Source organism: Oncorhynchus masou, chromosome 10 (genome assembly GCF_036934945.1).
Source record: "Oncorhynchus masou masou isolate Uvic2021 chromosome 10, UVic_Omas_1.1, whole genome shotgun sequence".
Taxonomy (NCBI): domain Eukaryota; kingdom Metazoa; phylum Chordata; class Actinopteri; order Salmoniformes; family Salmonidae; genus Oncorhynchus; species Oncorhynchus masou.
The window spans coordinates 39,726,002-39,748,937 of record NC_088221.1 but is presented as its reverse complement, the minus strand read 5'-3'; the positions used below and the strand labels follow the sequence as shown (position 1 = coordinate 39,748,937).

General features: G+C 40.5%; 1 protein-coding gene across 1 annotated transcript; it reads right to left on the bottom strand.

The window, feature by feature from the left end:
* Nucleotides 1-8,536: 8,536 nt before the first annotated feature.
* LOC135546858 (keratin-associated protein 4-4-like) lies at nt 8,537-12,153 on the bottom strand (the record flags this gene model as incomplete). Its single annotated transcript, XM_064975430.1, has 2 exons — nt 8,537-8,667; nt 11,643-12,153. Coding segments are annotated over 2 exons (642 nt in total), but the record flags the coding sequence as incomplete, so codon positions are not given.
* Between the last annotated feature and the right edge of the window lie 10,783 nt (nt 12,154-22,936).

Below are 22,936 nucleotides of genomic sequence, written 5' to 3'. Positions count from 1 at the left end.
AATACATGAACATGTCCTATTATAGCACTGCATGTGCATCATCAATGAGCACAGGAAATACTATCAACCAGCTCAATGGATAGAACTGGTCAGGAACCAGGAAATACTATCAACCAGCTCAATGGATAGAACTGGTCAGGCACCAGGAAATACTATCAACCAGCTCAATGGATAGAACTGGTCAGGAACCAGGAAATACTATCAACCAGCTCAATGGATAGAACTGGTCAGGAACCAGGAAATACTATCAACCAGCTCAATGGATAGAACTGGTCAGGAACCAGGAAATACTATCAACCAGCTCAATGGATAGAACTGGTCAGGCACCAGCAGTGAGGGCCCTCGGAGTGTGGTGTCAGGAAAATAACCTCACACTCAACGTCAACAAAACTAAGGAGATGATTGTGGACTTCAGGAAACAGCAGAGGGAACACCCCCCTATCCACATCGATGGAACAGTAGTGGAGAGAGTAGCAAGTTTTAAGTTCCTCGGCATACACATCACAGACAAACTGAATTGGTCCACTCACACAGACAGCATCGTGAAGAAGGCGCAGCTGCGCCTCTTCAACCTCAGGAGGCTGAAGAAATTCGGCTTGTCACCAAAAGCACTCACAAACTTCTACAGATGCACAATCGAGAGCATCCTGGCGGGCTGTATCACCGCCTGGTACGGCAACTGCTCCGCCCTCAACCGTAAGGCTCTCCAGAGGGTAGTGAGGTCTGCACAACGCATCACCGGGGCAAACTACCTGCCCTCCAGGACACCTACACCACCCGATGTTACAGGAAGGCCATAAAGATTATCAAGGACATCAACCACCCGAGCCACTGCCTGTTCACCCCGCTATCATCCAGAAGGCGAGGTCAGTACAGGTGCATCAAAGCTGGGACCGAGAGACTGAAAAACAGCTTCTATCTCAAGGCCATCAGACTGTTAAACAGCCACCACTAACATTGAGTGGCTGCTGCCAACACACTGACACTGACTCAACTCCAGCCACTTTAATAATGGGAATTGATGGGAAATGATGTAAATATATCACTAGCCACTTTAAACAATGCTACCTTATATAATGTTACTTACCCTACATTATTCATCTCATATGCATACGTATATACTGTACTCTATATCATCGGCTGCATCCTTATGTAATACATGTATCACTAGCCACTTTAACTATGCCACTTTGTTTACATACTCATCTCACATGTATATACTGTACTCGATACCATCTACTGTATCTTGCCTATGCTGCTCTGTACCATCACTCATTCATATATCCTTATGTACATATTCTTTATCCCTTTACACTGTGTATAAGACAGTAGTTTAGGAATTGTTAGTTAGATTACTTGTTGGTTATTACTGCATTGTCGGAACTAGAAGCACAAGCATTTCGCTACACTCGCATTAACATCTGCTAACCATGTGTATGTGACAAATACATTTGATTTGATTTGATGTGATTTGGGTTGTGTGGAGCGGGTATCATCTGAATTACAGGTGTAGTTGATGATAAGCTGCTGCTGTAAGTGATCCACAGAGAACCAGAGAGCTGGAATAAGAGCTGAGACAGATGGAGGCACCCAGACCCACCCAGACCCACACTGACCCACCCAGACCCACCCAGACCCACACTGACCCACACTGACCCACCCAGACCCACCCAGACCCACACCCACACTGACCCACCCAGACACACTCAGACCCACCCAGACCCACACTGACCCACCCAGACCCAGACCCACCCAGACCCATACTGACCCACACTGACCCACACTGACCCACCCAGACCCACCCAGACCCACACTGACCCACCCAGACCCACCCAGACCCACCCAGACCCATACTGACCCACACTGACCCACCTAGACCCACCCAGACCCAGACAGACCAACACTGACCCACACTGACCCACGCAGACCCAGACAGACCCACACTGACCCAGGCAGACCCACACTGACCCACGCAGACCCACCCAGACCCACGCAGACCCAGACAGAACCACACTGACCCAGGCAGACCCACACTGACCCAGGCAGACCCACCCAGACCCATGCAGACCCAGACAGACCCACACTGACCCAGGCAGACCCAGACAGACCCACGCAGACCCAGACAGACCCACACTGACCCAGACAGACCAACACTGACCCAGGCAGAGCCATGCAGAGCCAGGCAGACCCATGCAGACCCAGGCAGAGCCATGCAGACCCAGGCAGAGCCATGCAGACCTTGGCAGAGCCATGCAGACCCAGACAGACCCACACTGACCCAGGCACACCCATGCAGACCCAGGCAGAGCCATGCAGATCCAGACAGACCCACACTGACCCAGGCAGAGCCATGCAGACCCATGCAGACCCAGACAGACCCACACTGACCCAGGCAGACCCACACTGACCCAGTGGTTAGCTGAGGGCTAACCACTGGACACAGCCACAGCAGACACACACACACACACATTTGCAGACAGACAGACATGCAGGCACTACCTATCAACCTATCAGCCAATCAGCCGCCAGTCTGCAACAATAATCCCACCGCTATCAGCCCTCTAATTGGATCAGCAGTACTAATGGGATTACAGCAGGCATATTTATTTACATAATAATTATTACTGCCATCCCACAGGAGCCAGGGCAGAGAGATCTGGAGAGGAGGGAGGGAGAACATGGAGAGGGAGGGAGGGTGGAAGAGACATGGAGGGAGGGCAGAGAGATCTGGAGAGGAGGGAGGGAGAACATGGAGAGGGAGGGTGGAAGAGACATGGAGAGGGAGGGAGGGTGGAAGAGACATGGAGAGGGAGGGAGGGACATGGAGAGGAGGGAGGGAGGGTGGAAGAGACATGGAGAGAGGGCAGAGGAGGAGATGGAGGGAGAGAGGACATGGAGAGGGAGGGAGGTGGAAGAGACATGGAGAGGAGAGGGGGGTGGAGAGACATGGAGAGGGGAGGGAGGGACATGGAGAGGAGGGAGGGAGAAGAGACATGGAGGGAGGGAGGGAGGGAGAGGAGGGAGAGAACATGGAGGAGGGGAGGGAGGGTGGAAGAGACATGGAGAGGGAGGGAGGGACATGGAGAGGAGGGAGGGAGGGAGGGAGGGAGGGGAAGAGACATGGAGAGGAGGGAAGAGACATGGAGAGGGGAGGAGATCTGGAGAGGAGGGAGAGGAGAGGGGGAATGGAGACAGGAGGGAGGGGGAGGAGAACATGGAGAGGGAGGGAGGTGGAAGAGACATGGAGAGAGGGAGGGAGGGACATGGAGAGGAGGGAGGGAGGGAGACATGGAGGAGGGCAGAGAGATGGAGGGAGGGCATGGAGGAGGGAAGAGACATGGAGGGAGGAGAACATGGAGAGGGAGGGATAAGAGACATGGAGAGGGAGGGAGGGACATGGAGAGGAGGGAGGGAGGAAGAGACATGGAGGAGGGCAGGGATCTGAGGGAGGGTGGAAGAGACATGGAGAGGAGGGGAGGGGGAACATGGAGAGGGAGGGATGTGGAAGAGACATGGAGGGAGGGAGGGAGGGAGGGAGGAGAACATGGAGAGAGGGGAGGGAGAGACATGGAGAGAGGAGGGGGGGAGAGACATGGAGAGGAGGGAGGGACATGGGAGGGAGGAGGTGGAAGAGAGAGGATCTGGAGATGGAGGGAGGGCATGGAGAGATCTGGAGAGGAGGGAGGGAGAACATGGAGAGGGAGGGAGGTGGAAGAGACATGGAGAGGGAGGGAGGGAAGGGACATGGAGGGAGGGAGGAGAGAAGGATGGAGAGGGAGGGAGGGTGGAAGAGACATGGAGGGAGGGCAGAGAGATCTGGAGAGGAGGGAGGGAGAACATGGAGAGGAGGGAGGGAGGGTGGAAGAGACATGGAGAGGGAGGGAGGGAGGGACATGGAGAGGAGGGAGGGAGAACATGGAGAGGGAGGGAGGGTGGAAGAGACATGGAGGGAGGGCAGAGAGATCTGGAGAGGAGGGAGGGAGAACATGGAGAGGAGGGAGGGAGGGTGGAAGAGACATGGAGGGGGAGGAGACAGGAGGGAGGGAGGAGAACATGGAGAGGGAGGGAGGGAAGAGACATGGAGGGAGGGCAGAGAGATCTGGAGGAGGGAGGAGAGGAGAGGAGGGGAGGGAGGGTGGAAGAGACATGGAGAGGGAGAGGAGGGAGGAACATGGGAGGGAGGGAGGGAGGGAGGGACATGGAGAGGAGGGAGGGAGAACATGGAGAGGGAGGGAGGGTGGAAGAGACATGGAGGGAGGGCAGAGAGATCTGGAGAGGGAGGGAGGGAGAGGGAGAACATGGAGAGGAGGGAGGGAGGGGTGGAAGAGACATGGAGAGAGGGAGGGGAGATCTGGAGAGGAGGGATGGAGAGGGAGGGGAGGGTGGAAGAGACATGGAGGAGAGGGAGAGGATCTGGAGAGGAGGGAGGAGAACATGGAGAGGGAGGGAGTGTGGAAGAGACATGGAGAGGGAGGGAGGGAGGGAGGGAGGGAGGGACATGGAGAGGAGGGAGGGAGGGTGGAAGAGACATGGGGGGAGGGCAGAGAGATCTGGAGAGGAGGGAGGAAGGGTGGAAGAGACATGGAGAGGGAGGGAGTGTGGATTAGACATGGAGGGAGGGCAGAGAGATCTGGAGAGGAGGAGGGAGGGAGGGACATGGAGAGGGAGGGAGGGAGGGACATGGAGAGGGAGGGAGGGTGTGTTCTCAGAAGAGAGAGATGGATGTGTGTTTTCAGAAGAGAGAGATGGATGTGTGTTCTCGGGAGAGAGAGATGGATGTGTGTTCTCAGAAGAGAGAGATGGATGTTCTCAGAAGAGAGAGATGGATGTTCTCAGAAGAGAGAGATGGATGTGTGTTCTCAGAAGAGAGAGATGGATGTGTGTTCTCAGAAGAGAGAGATGGATGTTCTCAGAAGAGAAATCAAATCAGGCAAATCATTTATTTATATAGCCCTTCGTAGAGTTGATATCTCAAAGTGCTGTACAGAAACCCAGCCTAAAACCCCAAACAGCAAGCAATGCAGGTGTAGGGACGGGAGGAAAACTCCCTAGAAAAGCCAAAACCTAGGAAGAACCTAGAGAGGAACCAGGCTATGTGGGGTGGCCAGTCCTCTTCTGGCTGTGCCGGGTAGAGATTATAACAGAACATGGCCAAGATGTTCAAATGTTCATAAATGACCAGCATGGTCGAGGCAGAACAGTTGAAACTGGAGCAGCAGCACGGCCAGGTGGACTGGGGACAGCAGGAGTCATCATGTCAAGTAGTCCTGGGGCATGGTCCTAGGGCTCAGGTCAGAAACTGGAGCAGCAGCACGGCCAGGTGGACTGGGGACAGCAAGGAGTCATCATGTCAGGTAGTCCTGGGGCATGGTCCTAGGGCTCAGGTCCTCGAGAGAGAGAAGGAGAGAATTAGAGAACGCACACTTAGATTCACACAGGACACCGAATTGGACAGGAGAAGTACTCCAGATATAACAAACTGACCCCAGCCCCCGACACATAAACTACTGCAGCATAAATACTGGAGGCTGAGACAGGAGGGGTCAGGAGACACTGTGGCCCCACCCGAGGACACCCCCGGACAGGGCCAAACAGGAAGGATATAACCCCACCCACTTTGCCAAAGCACAGCCCGCACACCACTGGAGGGATATCTTCAACCACCAACTTACCATCCTGAGACAAAGCTGAGTATAGCCCGCAAAGATCTCCCGCCACGGCACAACCCAAGGGGGGGCGCCAACCCAGACAGGATGACCACATCAGTGAGTCAACCCACTCAGGTGACGCACCCCCTCCAGGGACGGCATGAGAGAGCCCCAGCAAGCCAGTGACTCAGCCCCTGTAATAGGGTTAGAGGCAGAGAATCCCAGTGGAAAGAGGGGAACCGGCCAGGCAGAGACAGCAAGGGTGGTTCGTTGCTCCAGAGCCTTTCCGTTCACCTTCCCACTCCTGGGCCAGACTACACTCAATCATATGACCCACTGAAGAGATGAGTCTTCAGTAAAGACTTAAAGGTTGAGACCGAGTTTGCGTCTCTGACATGGGTAGGCAGACCGTTCCATAAAAATGGAGCTCTATAGGAGAAAGCCCTGCCTCCAGCTGTTTGCTTAGAAATTCTAGGGACAATTAGGAGGCCTGCGTCTTGTGACCGTAGCGTACGTGTAGGTATGTACGGCAGGACCAAATCAGAGAGATAGGTAGGAGCAAGCCCATGCAATGCTTTGAGGTTAGCAGTAAAACCTTGAAATCAGCCCTTGCTTTGACAGGAAGCCAGTGTAGGGAGGCTAGCACTGGAGTAATATGATCAAATTTTTTGGTTCTAGTCAGGATTCTAGCAGCCGTATTTAGCACTAACTGAAGTTTATTTAGTGCTTTATCCGGGTAGCCGGAAAGTAGAGCATTGCAGTAGTCTAACCTAGAAGTGACAAAAGCATGGATTAATTTTTCTGCATCATTTTTGGACAGAAAGTTTCTGATTTTTGCAATGTTACGTAGATGGAAAAAGCTGTCCTTGAAATGGTCTTGATATGTTCTTCAAAAGAGAGATCAGGGTCCAGAGTAACGCCGAGGTCCTTCACAGTTTTATTTGAGATGACTGTACAACCATTAAGATTAATTGTCAGATTCAACAGAAGATCTCTTTGTTTCTTGGGACCTAGAACAAGCATCTCTGTTTTATCCGAGTTTAAAAGTAGAAAGTTTGCTGCCATCCACTTCCTTATGTCTGAAACACATGCTTCTATCGAGGGCAATTTTGGGGCTTCACCATGTTTCATTGAAATGTACAGCTGTGTATCATCCGCATAGCAGTGAAAGTTAACATTATGTTTCGAATAACATCCCCAAGAGGTAAAATATATAGTGAAAACAACAGCGGTCCTAAAACGGAACCTTGAGGAACACCGAAATTTACAGTTGATTTGTCAGAGGACAAACCATCCACAGAGACAAACTGATATCTTTCCGACAGATAAGATCTAAACCAGGCCAGAACTTGTCCGTGTAGACCAATTTGGGTTTCCAATCTCTCCAAAAGAATGTGGTGATCGATGGTATCAAAAGCAGCACTAAGGTCTAGGAGCACGAGGACAGATGCAGAGCCTCGGTCCGATGCCATTAAAAAGAGAGAGATGGATGTTCTCAGAAGAGAGAGATGGATGTTCTCAGAAGAGAGAGATGGATGTGTGTTCTCAGAAGAGAGAGATGGATGTGTGTTCTCAGAAGAGAGAGATGGATGTGTGTTCTCAGAAGAGAGAGATGGATGTGTGTTCTCAGGAGAGAGAGATGGATGTGTGTTCTCAGAAGAGAGAGATGGATGTGTGTTCTCAGAAGAGAGAGATGGATGTGTGTTCTCAGAAGAGAGAGATGGATGTGTGTTCTCAGAAGAGAGATGGATGTGTGTTCTCAGAGAGAGAGATGGATGTTCTCAGAAGAGAGATGGATGTGTGTTCTCAGAAGAGAGAATGGATGTGTGTTCTCAGAAGAGAGAGATGGATGTGTGTTCTCAGAAGAGAGAGATGGATGTGTGTTCTCAGAAGAGAGAGATGGATGTGTGTTCTCAGAAGAGAGAAATGGATGTGTGTTCTCAGAAGAGAGAGATGGATGTGTGTTCTCAGAAGAGAGAAATGGATGTGTGTTCTCAGAAGAGAGAGATGGATGTGTGTTCTCAGAAGAGAGAAATGGATGTGTGTTCTCAGAAGAGAGAGATGGATGTGTGTTCTCAGAAGAGAGAAATGGATGTGTGTTCTCAGAAGAGAGAGATGGATGTGTGTTCTCAGAAGAGAGAAATGGATGTGTGTTCTCAGAAGAGAGAGATGGATGTGTGTTCTCAGAAGAGAGAAATGGATGTGTGTTCTTAGAAGAGAGAGATGGATGTGTGTTCTCAGAAGAGAGAGATGGATGTGTGTTCTCAGAAGAGAGAGATGGATGTGTGTTCTCAGAAGAGAGAGATGGATGTGTGTTCTCAGAAGAGAGAGATGGATGTGTGTTCTCAGAAGAGAGAGATGGATGTGTGTTCTCAGAAGAGAGAGATGGATGTTCTCAGAAGAGAGAAATGGATGTGTGTTCTTAGAAGAGAGAGATGGATGTGTGTTCTTAGGAGTTCTCAGTTTATGTTGAGTACATTGAAGTTGTCACAGGCCTGGGTTTGGTTGCTGTTAAATGCTGCTTAATCATGAAGCTCCTAACCTAGGCCATTATATCAGCATTGAGCTGTAGGTTAACACACTGGACCGTCAGCCACAGGTCTGAACACACACACACGCTGGGCCAGAACAAATCTCCTTTTGTTCATAACCCTCCATTAATCAGATCCATTACATTACAGCCACTGGACCAGAGAGTGAGTGAGTGAGTGAGTGAGTGAGTGAGTGAGTGAGTGAGTGAGTGAGTGTCATCCATTACAGAAACCACTGGACCAGAGGGCTTGAGTTCCCGTGCGGCACGCCGGCTTGATAAATGCACCACGGTGGAAAAACAAGACAATTTACCCAGCTAGTCTAAACTATCTTTCGACCCATTGTGTGTGTGTGTATTAGTCTAGACATGGGCGGAACAGGAACCACACGGCCTGCCTAAAGAGACCCAGAGGAGAGTTATGGACTATAAACCTGAAGGGCTGTAACTCAGTGATGTACCGAGGGGTGTGTGCTGCTATCTCCCTCCCTGACATCACAAAGGCGCATCAGGGGCCAAACACCGTCCTAATGGGGGGTTAAGCAAATATCTGGCAACCGCAGTGTCCTGAATGACCACTGACTCCCTTTGGACAAATAAAACATGGCAACTCCATTGTCCTGAATGACCACTGACTCCCTTTGGACAAATAAAACATGGCAACTCCATTGTCCTGAATGACCACTGGCTCCCTTTGGACAAATAAAACATGGCAACTCCATTGTCCTGAATGACCACTGACTCCCTTTGGACAAATAAAACATGGCAACTCCATTGTCCTGAATGACCACTGACTCCCTTTGGACAAATAAAACATGGCAACTCCATTGTCCTGAATGACCACTGACTCCCTTTGGACAAATAAAACATGGCAACTCCATTGTCCTGAATGACCAGCGACTCCCTTTGGACAAATAAAACATGGCAACTCCATTGTCCTGAATGACCACTGACTTCCTTTGGACAAATAAAACATGGCAACTCCATTGTCCTGAATGACCACTGACTCCCTTTGGACAAATAAAACATGGCAACTCCATTTCTCCTGAATGACCACTGACTCCCTTTGGACAAATAAAACATGGCAACTCCATTGTCCTGAATGACCAGCGACTCCCTTTGGACAAATAAAACATGGCATCTCCATTGTCCTGAATGACCAGCGACTCCATTTGGACAAATAAAACATGGCATCTCCATTGGCTTGTTTTAACTGTAAGTGAAAGCAACAACTGAGTGGAAATGAATGATGGATAAATGTTCCATGGTTCTGGGGAGACCTCGTGGTTCTGGGGAGACCTCGTGGTTCTGGGGAGAACTCATGGTTCTGGGGAGGACTCATGGTTCTGGGGAGAACTCATGGTTCTCTTTTCTTTTCCAACCTGCATGTTTTCTATGTTGTTTTTATTATTCCCTTCCACTACTTCACATTTCCTTCTACTCATTAGTTTGTTTGTTCATACCATCCTATCAGTCTCTCTCCCTCCATTCCCCCTATCTCTCTCTCTCCCTCCCTCCATCCTATCTCTGTCTCTCCCTCCATTCCCCCTATCTCTCTCCATTCCCCCTATCTCTCTCTCTCCATTCCCCCTATCTTTCCCCTCCCTCCATCCTATCTCTCTCTCCCTCCATTCATCTCTCTCCCCTCCCTCCATCCTATCTCTCTCTCATTCCTCCTATCTCTCTCCTCCCTCCATCCTATCTCTCTCTCCCTCCATTCCCCCTATCTCTCTCTCTCTCTCCCTCCATCCTATCTGTCTCTCTACCTCCATTCCCCCTATCTCTCTCTCTCTCTCCCTCCATCCTATCAGTCTCTCTCCCTCCATTCCCCCTATTTCTCTCTCCCTCCCTCCATCCTATCAATCTCTCTCCCTCCATTCCCCCTATCTCTGTCTCTCCCTCCATTCCCCCTATCTCTCTCTCTCCCTCCATTCCCCATATCTCTCTCTCTCCCTCCATTCCCCCTATCTCTCTCTCCCTCCATTCCCCCTATCTCTCTCTCCCTCCCTCCATCCTATCTCTCTCCCTCCATTCCCCCTATCTCTCTCCCTCCCTCCATCCTATCTCTCTCTCCCTCCATTCCTCCTATCTCTCTCTCCCTCCCTCCATCCTATCTCTCTCTCTCCCTCCATTCCCCCTATCTCTCTCTCCCTCCATTCCTCCTATCTCTCTCTCCCTCCCTCCATCCTATCTCTCTCTCTCCCTCCATTCCCCCTATCTCTCTCTCTCTCTCCCTCCATCCTATCTGTCTCTCTCCCTCCATTCCCCCTATTTCTCTCTCCCTCCATCCATCCTATCAGTCTCTCTCCCTCCATTCCCCCTATTTCTCTCTCCCTCCCTCCATCCTATCAATCTCTCTCTCCCTCCATTCCCCCTATCTCTCTCTCTCCCTCCCTCCATCCTATCTGTCTCTCTCCAGTCTGTTAGTGACAGGGACAGGGCTCTTCATAACAGATAAAGCAGCTAATGTCATTAATTATAAACCAATATGTTACTGGGGGCCTCATGGGGCTCCTGGTCCAACACCGGCATCTGGTCCAGTCTCCCAGGGAGGGAGAGGGGTAAAGAGGGATGGAGAAATAGGAGGAGAGAGGGAAAGAGGGTTGGGGGATAGAAGGAGAGAGGGATGGGGAGGGAGAGGATTGGGAAATGGAATGAGAGGGAAGGGGAGAGGGAGAGTGGAATGGGGAGAGAGGAATAGGAGAGAGAGGGATGGGAGAGAGAGGGATGGGAGAGAGAGGGGTGGGGAGAGAGGGATGGGGGAGAGAGGATATGGAAATGGAATGAGAGAGGGAACGGGGAGATTTGGAGAGAGAGAGAGGGAGAGAGAGATAGGGAGAGAGGGATTGGGGAGAGAGAGAGAGAGGGAGAGAGGGATGGAAGAGAGGGATGGGAGAGATGGAGAGCTGTATGGGGAGAGAGGATATGGAAATTGAATGAGAAAGGGAAGGGCAAGGGCAAGGGGGAGATGGGGAGAGAGGGATGGGGGAGAGAGGGAGAGACGTATGGGGAGAGAGGATATGGAAATTGGAGGGATTGGAGAGAGACAGGGAGCGAGCGATGGAAAAGAGGGATGGTGAGAGATGTGAGAGAGGGATGGTGAGAGATGTGAGAGAGGGATGGTGAGAGGGAGAGAGAGGGATGGTGAGAGATGTGAGAGAGGGATGGTGAGAGGGAGAGAGAGGGATGGTGAGAGATGTGAGAGAGGGATGGTGAGAGATGTGAGAGAGGGATGGTGAGAGGGAGAGAGGGATGGTGAGAGATGTGAGAGAGGGATGGTGAGAGGGAGAGAGAGTGGAGGAGGAAGGAATACTCTTTTTTCTGGGTCTGGGAGAGTGGTTGACAGCAGAGAGGTTGACAGCAGAGAGGTTGACAGCAGAGTGGTTGACAGCAGAGAGGTTGACAGCAGAGAGGTTGACAGCAGAGAGGTTGACAGCAGAGTGGTTGACAGCAGAGAGGTTGACAGCAGAGAGGTTGACAGCAGAGCGGTTGACAGCAGAGAGGTTGACAGCAGAGAGGTTGACAGCAGAGAGGTTGACAGCAGAGAGGTTGACAGCAGAGAGGTTGACAGCAGAGAGTTTGACAGCAGAGCGGTTGACAGCAGAGAGTTTGACAGCAGAGCGGTTGACAGCAGAGAGTTTGACAGCAGAGAGATTGACAGCAGAGTGGTTGACAGCAGAGAGGTTGACAGCAGAGAGGTTGACAGCAGAGAGGTTGACAGCAGAGAGGTTGACAGCAGAGAGGTTGACAGCAGAGAGGTTGACAGCAGAGTGGTTGACAGCAGAGAGGTTGACAGCAGAGAGGTTGACAGCAGAGAGGTTGACAGCAGAGCGGTTGACAGCAGAGAGGTTGACAGCAGAGAGGTTGACAGCAGAGAGGTTGAGAGCAGAGAGGTTGACAGCAGAGAGTTTGACAGCAGAGAGGTTGACAGCAGAGAGTTTGACAGCAGAGTGGTTGACAGCAGAGAGGTTGACAGCAGAGAGGTTGACAGCAGAGAGGTTGACAGCAGAGAGGTTGACAGCAGAGTGGTTGACAGCAGAGAGGTTGACAGCAGAGAGGTTGACAGCAGAGAGGTTGACAGCAGATAGGTTGACAGCAGAGCGGTTGACAGCAGAGCGGTTGACAGCAGAGAGGTTGACAGCAGAGAGGTTGAGAGCAGAGAGGTTGACATCAGAGGTTGACATCAGAGAGGTTGACAGCAGAGAGGTTGACAGCAGAGAGGTTGACAGCAGAGAGGTTGACAGCAGAGAGGTTGACAGCAGAGTGGTTGACAGCAGAGAGGTTGACAGCAGAGAGGTTGACAGCAGAGAGGTTGACAGCAGAGCGGTTGACAGCAGAGAGGTTGACAGCAGAGAGGTTGACAGCAGAGAGGTTGAGAGCAGAGAGGTTGACAGCAGAGAGTTTGACAGCAGAGAGGTTGACAGCAGAGAGTTTGACAGCAGAGTGGTTGACAGCAGAGAGGTTGACAGCAGAGAGGTTGACAGCAGAGAGGTTGACAGCAGAGAGGTTGACAGCAGAGTGGTTGACAGCAGAGAGGTTGACAGCAGAGAGGTTGACAGCAGAGAGGTTGACAGCAGATAGGTTGACAGCAGAGCGGTTGACAGCAGAGCGGTTGACAGCAGAGAGGTTGACAGCAGAGAGGTTGAGAGCAGAGAGGTTGACATCAGAGGTTGACATCAGAGAGGTTGACAGCAGAGAGGTTGACAGCAGAGAGGTTGACAGCAGAGAGGTTGACAGGAGAGAGGTTGACAGTAGAGCGGTTGACAGCAGAACGGTTGACATCAGAGAGGTTGACATCAGAGAGCTTGACATCAGATAGGTTGACAGTAGAGAGGTTGACATCAGAGAGGTTGACATCAGAGAGGTTGACAGCAGAGAGGTTGACAGCAGAGAGGTTAAAGTGACATGTGGTCCTGTCAGTGAGAGGCAGATGGTGATACAGTGTTTCTGGGTGGGTGTGGTATGGCTCACACCACTGACCAACTGTCAACAAACAACAGCACTACTGTCAACAAACAAAAGCACTACTGTCAACAAGAAGAGTAGAAGAATAGATTTCATGAGTCAAAAACAAAAAACTATACAGACAGACAGACATTTTTTTCCTTTATTTTACTAGGCAAGTCAGTTAAGAACAAATTCTTATTTTCAATGATGGCCTAGGAACAGTGGGTTAACTGCCTGTTCAGGGGCAGAATGACAGATTTGTACCTTGTCAGCTCAGGGATATGAACTTGCAACCTTTCAGTTACTAGTCCAACGCTCTAACCACTAGGCTACCCTGTCGCCCCAGACAGACACACACATAGACAGACACACACATATACAGACAGACACACACATATACAGACAGACAGACACACACATATACAGACAGACAGACAGACAGACAGACAGACAGACAGACAGACACACACACAGACAGACAGACAGACACGAGCCACTGCCTGTTCACCCCTCTATCATCCAGAAGGCGAGGTCAGTACTGGTGCATCAAAGCTGGGACCGAGAGACTGAAAAACAGCTTCTATCTCAAGGCCATCAGACTGTTAAACAGCCACCACTAACATTGAGTGGCTGCTGCCAGCATACTGACTCAATCTCTAGCCACTTTAATAATGGATAATTTGGATGTAATAAATGTATCACTAGTCACTAAAACAATGCAACTTTATATAATGTTTACATATCCTACATTTCTCGTCTCATCTGTACAGTATATCACAAAAGTGAGTAGCTTATATAACAGTGTAAATTTGCTGTCCCCTCAAAATAACTAAACACACAGCCATTAAGGTCTAAGCCACTGGCAACAAAAGTGAGTACACCCCTAAGTGAAAATGCTATACAAGCTGTACACTCACTACTTTACATTGTAGCAAAGTGTCATTTCAACAGTGTTGTCACATGAAAAGATATAAAATAATTACAAAAATGTGAGGGGTGTACTCCCTTTTGTGATATACTGTATATACTGTTATACTGTATATACTGTTATACTGCTATACTGTTATACTGTTATACTGTATATACTGTTATACTGATATACTGCTATACTGTATATACTGCTATACTGATACACTGTTATACTGTTATACTGTATATACTGCTATACTGCTATACTGTATATACTGTTATACTGTTTATACTGTATATACTGTTTTACTGTTATACTGTTATACTGTTATACTGTATATACTGTTATACTGTTTATACTGTATATACTGTTATGCTGTATATACTGTATATACTGTTATACTGTTATACTGTATATACTGTTATACTGTTATACTGTATATACTGTATATACTGTTATACTGTTATACTGCTATACTGTTATACTGTTATACTGTTATACTGTTATACTGTTATACTGTTATACTGTTATACTGTTATACTGTTATACTGTTATACTGTATATACTGTTATACTGTTATACTGTATATACTGTATATACTGTTATACTGTTATACTACTGTATATACTGTTATACTGTATATACTGTATATACTGTTATATACTGTATATACTGTTATACTGTATATACTGTTATACTGTTATACTGTTATACTGTATATACTGTTATACTGTTATATATATACTGTTATACTATACTGTATATACTATACTGTTATACTGCTATACTGATATACTGCTATACTGATATACTGTTATACTGTATATACTGTTATACTGTATATACTGTTATACTGTATATACTGTATATACTGTTATACTGTATATACTGTTATACTGCTATACTGTATATACTGTTATACTGCTATACTGTTATACTGCTATACTGTATATACTGTTATACTGTATATACTGTTATACTGTTATACTGTATATACTGTTATACTGTTATACTGTTATATACTGTTATACTGTATATATATACTGTTATACTGTATATACTGTTATACTGTATATACTGTTATACTGTATATACTGTTATACTGTATATGTTATACTGTATATACTGTATATACTGTTATACTGTTATACTGTTATACTGTTATACTGTTATACTGTATATACTGTTATACTGTTATACTGTATATACTGTTATACTGTATACTATACTGTTATACTGTTATACTGTTATACTGTTATACTGTTATACTGTTATACTGTATATACTGTTATACTGTTATACTATACTGTTATACTGTTATACTGTATATATATACTGTTATACTGTTATACTGTTATACTGTATATACTGTTATACTGTTATACTGTATATACTGTTATACTGTATATATACTGTATATACTGTTATACTGTTATACTGTTATACTGTATATACTGTTATATACTGTTATACTGTTATACTGTTATACTGTATACTGTTATACTGTTATACTGTATATACTGTTATACTGTTATACTGTATATACTGTTATATACTGTTATACTGTTATACTGTATATACTGTTATACTGTTATACTGTTATACTGTATATACTGTTATACTGTATATACTGTTATACTGTATATACTGTATATACTGTTATACTGTATATACTGTTATACTGTTATACTGTTATACTGTTATACTGTTATACTGTATATACTGTTATACTGTTATACTGTATATACTGTTATACTGTTATACTGTTATACTGTTATACTACTGTATATACTGTATATACTGTTATACTGTATATACTGTATATACTGTTATACTGTTATACTGTTATATATACTGTATATACTGTTATACTGTATATACTGTTATACTGTATACTACTGTATATACTGTTATACTGTTATACTGTTATACTGTTATACTGTTATACTGTTATACTGTATATACTGTTATATACTGTTATACTGTTATACTGTTATACTGTATATACTGTTATACTGTATATACTGTTATACTGTATATACTGTTATACTATATATACTGTTATACTGTTATACTGTTATACTGTTATACTGTTATATACTGTTATACTGTTATATACTGTTATACTGTTATATACTGTTATACTGTTATACTGTTATACTGTATATACTGTTATACTGTTATACTGTATATACTGTTATACTGTTATACTGTATATACTGTTATATACTGTTATACTGTATATACTGTTATACTGTATATACTGTTATACTGTTATACTGTATATACTGTTATACTGTATATACTGTATGTTATACTGTTATACTGTTATACTGTATATACTGTTATACTGTTATACTGTTATACTGTTATACTGTTATACTGTTATACTGTTATACTGTTATACTGTATATACTGTTATACTGTTATACTGTTATACTGTTATACTGTATATACTGTTATACTGTATATACTGTTATACTGTTATACTGTTATACTGTATATACTGTTATATACTGTTATACTGTATATACTGTTATACTGTTATACTGTTATACTACTGTTATACTGTTATACTGTATATACTGTTATACTGTTATACTGTTATACTGTATATACTGTTATACTGTATATACTGTTATACTGTATATACTGTTATACTGTTATACTGTTATATACTGTTATACTGTATATATACTGTTCTACTGTATATATACTGTATATACTGTTATACTGTATATACTGTTATACTGTTATATACTGTTATACTGTTATACTGTATATACTGTTATACTGTTATACTGTATATACTGTTATACTGTTATACTGTTATACTGTTATACTGTATATACTGTTATACTGTTATACTGTATATACTGTTATACTGTTATACTGTATATACTGTTATACTGTATATACTGTTATACTGTTATACTGTATATACTGTTATACTGTATATACTGTTATACTGTTATACTGTATATACTGTTATATACTGTACTATACTGTTATACTGTATATACTGTTATACTGTATATACTGTTATACTGTTATACTGTATATACTGTTATACTGTATATACTGTTATACTGTTATACTGTTATACTGTTATACTGTTATACTGTTATACTGTATATACTGTTCTACTGTTCTACTGTATATACTGTTCTACTGTTATACTGTATATACTGTTATACTGTTATATACTGTTCTACTGTTCTACTGTATATACTGTATATACTGTATATACTGTTATACTGTACATACTGTTATACTGTTATACTGTATATACTGTTCTACTGTTCTACTGTTATACTGTATATACTGTATATACTGTTATACTGTTATACTGTATATACTGTTATACTGTATATACTGTTATACTGTTATACTGTATATACTGTTATACTGTTATACTGTTATACTGTTATACTGTTATACTGTTATACTGTTATACTGTTATACTGTATATACTGTATATACTGTTATACTGTTATACTGTATATACTGTATATACTGTTATATATACTGTATATACTGTTATACTGTTATACTGTATATACTGTTATACTGTTATACTGTTATACTGTTATACTGTTATACTGTTATACTGTATATACTGTTATACTGTATATACTGTTATACTGTATACTGTTATACTGTTATACTGTTATACTGTTATACTGTATATACTGTATATACTGTATATACTGTTATACTGTTATATACTGTTATACTGTTATACTGTATATACTGTTATACTGTTATACTGTTATACTGTACTATACTGTTATACTGTTATACTGTATATACTGTTATACTGTATATACTATACTGTTATACTGTATATACTGTATATACTGTTATACTGTATATACTGTTATACTGTATATACTGTTATACTACTGTATATACTGTTATACTGTTATACTGTTATATACTGTATATACTGTTATACTGTTATACTGTATATACTGTTATACTGTTATACTGTATATACTGTATATACTGTTATACTGTATATACTGTTATACTGTTATACTGTTATACTGTATATACTGTTATACTGTTATACTGTATATACTGTTATACTGTATATACTGTTCTACTGTTCTACTGTTATACTGTATATACTGTTATACTGTTATACTGTTATACTGTATATACTGTTATACTGTTATACTGTATATACTGTTATACTGTTATACTGTTATACTGTTATACTGTTATACTGTTATACTGTATATACTGTTCTACTGTTATACTGTATATACTGTTATACTGTTATACTGTTATACTGTTATACTGTTATACTGTATATACTACTGTTATATACTGTTATACTGTATATACTATACTGTTATACTGTTATACTGTTATACTGTTATATACTGTTATACTGTTATACTGTATATACTGTTATACTGTTATACTGTTATACTGTATATACTGTTATACTGTTATACTGTTATACTGTATATACTGTTATACTGTTATACTGTATATACTGTATATACTGTTATACTGTTATACTGTTATACTGTTATACTGTTATACTGTTATACTGTTATACTGTATATACTGTTATACTGTATATACTGTTATACTGTTATACTGTTATACTGTTATACTGTATATACTGTTATACTGTTATACTGTATATACTGTTATACTGTTCTACTGTATATACTGTTATACTGTTATACTGTATATACTGTTATACTGTTATACTGTATATACTGTTATACTGTTATACTGTATATACTGTTATACTGTTATACTGTTATACTGTATATACTGTTATATACTGTTATACTGTATATACTGTATATACTGTATATACTGTTATACTGTTATACTGTTATACTGTATATACTGTTATACTGTATATACTGTTATACTGTTATACTGTATATACTGTTATACTGCTATACTGTTATACTGTTATACTGTATATACTGTTATACTGTTATACTGTTATACTGTTATACTGTTATACTGTATATACTGTTATACTGTTATACTGTATATACTGTTATACTGTATATACTGTTATACTGTATATACTGTATATACTGTTATACTGTATATACTGTTATACTGTATATACTGTTATACTGTTATACTGTTATACTGTTATACTGTTATACTGTTATACTGTATATACTGTTATACTGTTATACTGTATATACTGTATACTGTTATATACTGTATATACTGTTATACTGTTATACTGTTATACTGTTATACTGTTATACTGTTATACTGTTATATACTGTATATACTGTTATACTGTATATACTGTTATACTGTATATACTGTTATATACTGTTATATACTGTTATACTGTATATACTGTTATACTGTATATACTGTTATACTGTTATACTGTATATACTGTATATACTGTTATACTGTATATACTGTTATACTGTATATACTGTTATACTGTTATACTGTATATACTGTTATACTGTATATACTGTATATACTGTATATACTGTTATACTGTTATACTGTTATACTGTTATACTGTTATACTGTATATACTGTTATACTGTATATACTGTATATACTGTTATACTGTTATACTGTTATACTGTACTGTTATACTGTTATACTGTATATACTGTTATACTGTATATACTGTTATACTGTTATACTGTATATACTGTTATACTGTATATACTGTTATACTGTATATACTGTATATACTGTATATACTGTTATACTGTTATACTGTATATACTGTTATACTGTTATACTGTATATACTGTATATACTGTTATACTGTATATACTGTATATACTGTTATACTGTTATACTGTTATACTGTATATACTGTATATACTGTTATACTGTATATACTGTTATACTGTTATACTGTTATACTGTTATACTGTATATACTGTTATACTGTATATACTGTTATACTGTTATACTGTATATACTGTATATACTGTTATACTGTATATACTGTTATACTGTTATACTGTTATACTGTTATACTGTATATACTGTTATACTGTTATACTGTTATACTGTATATACTGTTATACTGTTATACTGTATATACTGTTATACTGTTCTACTGTATATACTGTTATACTGTTATACTGTATATACTGTTATACTGTTATACTGTTATACTGTATATACTGTTATACTGTTATACTGTATATACTGTATATACTGTTATACTGTTATACTGTATATACTGTATATACTGTTATACTGTATATACTGTTATACTGTATATACTGTTATACTGTTATACTGTTATACTGTTATACTGTTATACTGTTATACTGTATATACTGTTATACTGTATATACTGTATATACTGTTATACTGTATATACTGTATATACTGTTATACTGTATATACTGTTATACTGTTCTACTGTTATACTGTATATACTGTTATACTGTATATACTGTTATACTGTTATACTGTTATACTGTATATACTGTTATACTGTTATACTGTATATACTGTTATACTGTTATACTGTTATACTGTTATACTGTTATACTGTATATACTGTATATACTGTTATACTGTTCTACTGTTATACTGTATATACTGTTCTACTGTTCTACTGTTCTACTGTATATACTGTTATACTGTTCTACTGTTCTACTGTTATACTGTTCTACTGTATATACTGTTATACTGTTATACTGTATATACTGTTATACTGTTATACTGTTATACTGTTATACTGTTATACTGTTATACTGTTATACTGTATATACTGTTATACTGTTATATACTGTTATACTGTATATACTGTTATACTGTATATACTGTATATACTGTTATACTGTATATACTGTTATACTGTTATACTGTATATACTGTTATACTGTATATACTGTTATACTGTTATACTGTATATACTGTTATACTGTTATACTGTTATACTGTATATACTGTTATACTTTATATACTGTTATACTGTTATACTGTATATACTGTTATACTGTATATACTGTTATACTGTTATACTGTATATACTGTTATACTGTTATACTGTATATACTGTTATACTGTTATACTGTATATACTGTTATACTGTATATACTGTTATATATACTGTTATACTGTTATACTGTATATACTGTTATACTGTTATACTGTTATACTGTATATACTGTTATACTGTATATACTGTTATACTGTATATACTGTTATACTGTTATACTGTATATACTGTTATACTGTATATACTGTTATACTGTATATACTGTTATACTGTTATACTGTTATACTGTTATACTGTATATACTGTTATACTGTATATACTGTTATACTGTTATACTGTATATACTGTTATACTGTTATACTGTATATACTGTTATACTGTATATACTGTTATACTGTTATACTGTATATACTGTTATACTGTTATACTGTTATACTGTATATACTGTTATACTGTATATACTGTTATACTGTTATACTGTTATACTGTATATACTGTTATACTGTATATACTGTATATACTGTTATACTGTTATACTGTATATACTGTTATACTGTATATACTGTTATACTGTTATACTGTTATACTGTTATACTGTTATACTGTATATACTGTTATACTGTTATACTGTTATACTGTATATACTGTTATACTGTATATACTGTTATACTGTTATACTGTATATACTACTGTTATACTGTATACTGTATATACTGTTATACTGTTATACTGTATATACTGTTATACTGTTCTACTATATACTGTTATACTGTATATACTGTATATACTGTTATACTGTATATACTGTTATACTGTTATATACTGTTATACTGTATATACTGTATATACTGTTATACTGTATATACTGTTATACTGTTATACTGTATATACTGTATATACTGTTATACTGTATATACTGTTATACTGTTATACTGTATATACTGCTATACTGTTATACTGTTATACTGTATATACTGTTATACTGTTATACTGTATATACTGTTATACTGTATATACTGTTATACTGTATATATACTGTTATACTGTTATATACTGTTATACTGTTATACTGTTATACTGTTATACTGTATATACTACTGTATATACTGTTATACTGTATATACTGTTATACTGTTATACTGTATATACTGTTATACTGTTATACTGTTATACTATATATACTGTTATACTGTTATACTGTATATACTGTATATACTGTTATACTGTATATACTGTTATACTGTTATACTGTTATACTGTATATACTGTATATACTGTTATACTGTTATACTGTATATACTGTTATACTGTTATACTGTATACTGTTACTGTTATACTGTTATACTGTTATACTGTATATACTGTTATACTGTTATACTGTATATACTGTTATACTGTATATACTGTTATACTGTATATACTGTTATACTGTTATATACTGTATATACTGTTATACTGTTATACTGTATATACTGTTATACTGTATATACTGTTATACTGTTATACTGTTATACTGTATATACTGTTATACTGTTATACTGTATATACTGTTATACTGTATATACTGTTATACTGTTATACTGTATATACTGTTATACTGTATATACTGTTATACTGTTATACTGTATATACTGTTATACTGTTATACTGTTATACTGTTATACTGTATATACTGTTATACTGCTATACTGTATATACTGTTATACTGTTATACTGTTATACTGTATATACTGTTATACTGTTATACTGTATATATACTGTATATACTGTATATACTGTTATACTGTTATACTGTATACTGTTATACTGTATACTGTTATACTGTTATACTGTATATACTGTTATACTGTATATACTGTATATACTGTTATACTGTTATACTGTTCTACTGTTCTACTGTTATACTGTATATA